The sequence below is a fragment of the Odontomachus brunneus genome, unplaced genomic scaffold (genome assembly GCF_010583005.1).
Source record: "Odontomachus brunneus isolate Ranch 3 - 2012 unplaced genomic scaffold, Obru_v1 Obru_scaffold_264, whole genome shotgun sequence".
In the NCBI taxonomy this organism is placed as follows: Eukaryota; Metazoa; Arthropoda; class Insecta; order Hymenoptera; family Formicidae; genus Odontomachus; species Odontomachus brunneus.
Window position 1 is genome coordinate 21,253 of NW_022639714.1, and position 5,064 is coordinate 26,316.

Below are 5,064 nucleotides of genomic sequence, written 5' to 3' on the forward strand. Positions count from 1 at the left end.
AAAAAAAAAAAAAAAAAAATATATATATATATATATATATATATATATATATATATATATATATATAAAAGTACTCTTTTCATATTTTATTTTATTAAGAAATATATATCATTCTAAATAAACAAGGTGTCCTATTTTAATCAATGAGATATTAAGATCCTATTTTTTCAAAGTTATATAGTTGCAAGAACTTAATTTGATACAAATATTTGATATTACGTTATTAAGAAAGAACATAGAATAATTAATTGCAGAATAACGGAAATAATTGAAAAAAAGCGTAGATATATATGAAAAAATTTTTATTATATTTTATATTGATGCAACAATGTGCAGAGATTAATATTATTAATCAATTCCTCGTTATTCTATGTACAAAAATGATAAAATGAATCTTTGAAAAGTGACAACAAAATATTTCATATCTTATATTACAAAATCTAGCTGGATAAAATGTAAAATATTTTAAAGAAAATATTCTTCTTTTGACAATCTTGTGCAAAATGATATGAGGAATCGATTTATATTAAAAAAACTATATTATTCTATTAAAAAAATTCAAAGCAATCTAAGGTCAAATTCTTTTTTTATCAAAATATATTCTTTTTGTAAGTATTCAATTTCAAAAAAACGCAATCTCAATATCTCAGTTTAACAGATATTCAAATGTGTTCATCAAATAGGACACTGTATATGAAAAATGCTTTTATATATAAGTCCTGAAATCTTTTTTAACTTATAAATTTATGTAACATAATTAGCAGAGTTAGCATAGTGATAATTATTTAATATAATTTATTGCTTGTACAAAATGTGTAAATTGCATTCTCTTGGATATTGTAAAATTAATTGATAATAATAAGTGACTATGAAGCATTTTATCAATATTGTTATCTTATCAGTGAAACTTGATTCTACTAATCTCAATTATTCCATATTCATTATCTAAAAAGGAGAACATTTTTTTTAAATTATGAATTACTGACAGTTCAGGGCTATAACATTAAACTGAATTTAAAAAAAGTGCACTCAGTGCAACAGTTGATCTGTTCAGCTGCACTACTGAACTGGTGTAATAAGTTAGAGTGAGAAAACATATACTTTTCTCACTTTAACCTTATTGCACCAATTCAGCAGTGCAGCTGAAAAGAACAGATTAAATGCTTCTAGATTCGTCACGTGTATCAGAGGGTGCATTCCGTTTCCACGCATGATGCGCATGAAACGCAGCGTTAAAGTGACAAAGATACGAGAGTGAGATAAAAAGAGAGGGAGAGCACTCAGGTGAGGTTGTCGAACCTAGGTTAGGGTAGTTCTCGAACGCATGAGATCGCATGGACTGCACTACCTCGGAGCTGAGACAGTTCATGCGTTCGAGAATTAACCTAACCTAGGTTCGAGAACCTCACCCGAGTGCTCTCCCTCTCATTTTATCTTACTTTCGTATCTCTGTCACTCTAAGGGCCGTGGCACACAGAAAACTTAAGCAGTAAGCAAATGATTCTTGAAATTAAGAAAAATTAATGACTGTGATTGGTCAATTTGCTTACTGTTTACGTTTTACTGCTTAAGTTTTTCTATGTGCCACCAGCTTAACGCTGCGCTTCATGCGCATTATGTGTGAAACGGAACGCACCCAGAGTCGCAGTTCTGTGTTAAAAAAAATAAGAATCGGAAGTACAAAAACGAAAACAAATTCTGATGTTATATGCACGCAAAAAGAAGCGTTATATCCGCAATTGTGGAATATTTATTCGCTATACGTGCAATATATTTGTTTCAACTCATCATATTCGTAAGTATAAAGGAATTTTCATTTTCCGTTTTTAATAGAATAATAAAGAAAGAATATATTCTTTTTTATCCTTTTTTTTTAATTAATAGCTAATTGTACATTCAAATCAAATAATAACATGTCAAAATATTAATTTATTTCAACTGCGTAAACATATATTAGCTGCATTTAGTAATAGTCTAGCACTATGATACATTATCATTTGCAATTAGAAGTTTCTATCGAATATTCTTTCCGATAATTGAAGAAGCAATTACGTTATCCAAAATATTAAACATATTTTTAAGATATTGAAAAAGATAATAACTGTATAATTAACATATTGAGAAACTGCTTAATAGTGTTATACAGGAAATCTTCCAACAGTTAGAAAGTTACTTTTTCTGCTGAATGCAGCTATTGTTGAAGGATATCACATATCATATATCATAAACGTCATAATCCAATATGGCCACATTGAATCATTGTCACTATGCGGTGATAGTGCGGTTATCAGTAGTATACTTTAGAGTATCTTAGTTTCAGTTTGTGTTTCGCTTCAGTTTGGTTTAGTTCAAAGTATCTTTGTGAATATTTCACCGATAATCATAAGTTTCTATTGGTTTTTTAAGAAAATGGCACAGTTTGAGCCAGAAGAAATGAGCACAAAAGAAAAACTTTCAAAGTTACATTGTCCATTTACTTGGGATATACTGGATAGTGTGATAAGGTACAATATGACACACCTTAACAGTAAAGATAATGAAATAGATGATGAAGAAGCTTGCACATTGGAAATGTTGATGAGAACTTTGCTTAAATGTTATAAAGGTACATTAAGCAAAGATGACAATACAGCACAAGATATTCAAAAAGCTGAAGATTTTTTGCTGCAGCTTCAACGAGAGTAAGACATGGGACACTAGTGTATACATATATCTAAAATTTTTGAAAAATTTTTTGATCTATAACTATTTTGTTGAATATTGTTGTAGGACAAACTTATCTCAAACAATAAGGGCTATAGAGCATGTTTTCTATGCTACGAAATGTTTCTTTCTGTATGAGACAGAGAATTTGGATGAATTAAAAGAAATATTAGACAATATTATCAACACTGATAGTTTCAGTGCTGAAGAGATTGGTATTTTGCATGGTTGTCAAAGTGTCGTGTGGTCTTGTTTACATGATTATGGAATGCATATGGCAGTAGATAATGCTAAGAAAGCAATAGAAATGAATCAAGACTGTGCATTATGGCACTTTATTCTTGCAAAGAATCTCAGACGCCAAAGACGTATCTTAAATCTTTCATCTGAGGTGACAAGTTTAGAAGAAAAGCATTTTGAACTAGCATATGCTATATCCTCTGATAATCTTGTGTTTGGGATATATTACTTACAAATGTGTATGGAAAAATTTCACAAGTATGAAAGAAATGAAAATTATTATATGAGGAAAGTTGCTAATGAAAAAAAAGTATTAAAGTTGGCCAAAAGTATGTTAAGTCTGAAACCTTCCAGTTATAAAGTACTGTTAAAATTAGCTCTTATGTTTTTACGAATAACCAATACAGATGAGTTATTGTCAGCAAAAGAATGTTTGGATGCTGTAGAGGAAATGGCACCGAACAATTCGACTTTTCTCCATTATACTGGGATGTTATATGAAGGATGTGGAGAGTTTAGGGTCAGTAGAGTGTATATGTAATACATGGTCTGTTCTTTTTAGTTGCACTGCTGAACTGGTGCAATAAGTTAGAGCGAGAGAAAATATATTTATCTCATTCTAACTTATTGCACCAGTTCAGCTAAAAAGAACAGATCAACAATAATATGTAATACAAAGTGATACATCGTCATCATTTAGTACTGATAGTAAGAGAAATTAATGGTAATAAGAACTATACAAAATAAATTTTTTTAGGATGCGCTAAAGTATTATAAAAAGGCTGCGGATCATAATAACTTTGTAGCAGAGCTTGCATACATAAGATATGGTTGGGAGACGGGAGAATTGCAACCTTTGCCACATTTACTACGAATGTTGAAGAAATACGAACGGTCCGTCAAAGAACGGCAAATATCCATGTTTCTAGCTATCGCTGTAGCTTATTACTCTCTGTATGACGACAAAGTAAATGCTGCGGAGTATTTTCTGAAAGCACTTACAGTAGATCCCCAGAGCACAAAGTTCAAGGTTTTTATTTTATTTAAATATTAATCATATTTATATATAATTTTAAAATATACAACTCATATAGAATATGCATAATATACAAAAAAATAAATTTAATACATTGACAGTTGGTGTTGCACTGAAAGAAAATCGTGAGTAACTGGCGAAATTTCGTTAATATCGAAAAAAATTATTTACTTTCAAAAATTTTTGTTTCAAAGAAAATATGAAACTTTAAAACTGCAAGCTTTGAAAACGTAATTTTACCATATCGGTTGTCAATGTATTGATATAACATATGATAATATAAGTTTAGATTAATGCTGCAATTCTAAGCAAATATACGAGTAAATCGTAAAATCATAAAGTAGTAACTTACGAAAAAAACAAAAAAAAAAGATTGTACGAGATATTTACGAGTTATCATATGACATATGGTTCGCATAGAATTGCAGATCTACTTATAAGTTCTTACGAAAAAATCTTACGAAAAAAAGTTACGAGTTTTACGATTTCGTCTAAAATTGCAGTATAAGTATAAAATAATAGTCTATAAAATATTTATAAAGCTAATCAATATTGATTTTTTTTCTTTTATCCTAGGTGTTTTACAGATTCTTTGACTTTACTGCTCCGAGCATATACAGTTTTTTAAATAAATTCCTTTACGAAATTGATTCACCTCGAATTAGGAATCCCAAAATTAAAGAAACAGGTATGAAAATAAGGACACTTTTGAATACCAGAAATATGAATAATTTAACGCAACAATTCGCAAGCATGTCCACAAATTCTTTAGAAGATCATGGAAATTTAAATAATTAATTATGCATACAGAAATTATCATTACCTCTTACGTTAATTTGATACTTTAGCATTAACTAATGTCGATTGCGAAAAATGTACTAAATATTGAAACTAATTTTATATATATATATATACAGGGTGTTTAAAAAGTCCCGGACCGGTGAAATATCTCGAAAACTAAGCATTTTAGAAAAAAATGTTTCAGATAAAAGTTGTGGCGTTTAAAAAGATGTATTTACTGATCACATCAGTTTGACCTTGGGTTGCGTAGCGAAGGTCAGGTCAAGGTCACATTAATTTTTTTA

General features: G+C 29.4%; 1 protein-coding gene across 1 annotated transcript; it reads left to right on the forward strand.

The window, feature by feature from the left end:
- Window positions 1-1,469: 1,469 nt before the first annotated feature.
- On the forward strand, window positions 1,470-5,000 carry LOC116852999. The gene is made up of 6 exons (XM_032833845.1): window positions 1,470-1,489; window positions 1,592-1,795; window positions 2,407-2,681; window positions 2,770-3,463; window positions 3,701-3,973; window positions 4,556-5,000. Exons 2-6 carry the CDS (start codon window positions 1,709-1,711, stop codon window positions 4,775-4,777), a joined length of 1,551 nt encoding a protein of 516 aa, XP_032689736.1. The 5' UTR covers window positions 1,470-1,489; window positions 1,592-1,708; the 3' UTR covers window positions 4,778-5,000.
- Window positions 5,001-5,064: the final 64 nt, after the last annotated feature.

What these genes read in the sequence shown, in the direction of transcription:
- LOC116852999 (XM_032833845.1), top strand. Translation starts at nt 1,709, where the DNA reads ATGCACGCAAAAAGAAGCGTTATATCCGCAATTGTGGAATATTTATTC. An exon ending in TGTTTCAACTCATCATATTC is followed by an intron (nt 1,796 to 2,406) that starts GTAAGTATAAAG and finishes TGGTTTTTTAAG; the next exon opens with AAAATGGCACAGTTTGAGCC. An exon ending in TTGCTGCAGCTTCAACGAGA is followed by an intron (nt 2,682 to 2,769) that starts GTAAGACATGGG and finishes ATATTGTTGTAG; the next exon opens with GACAAACTTATCTCAAACAA.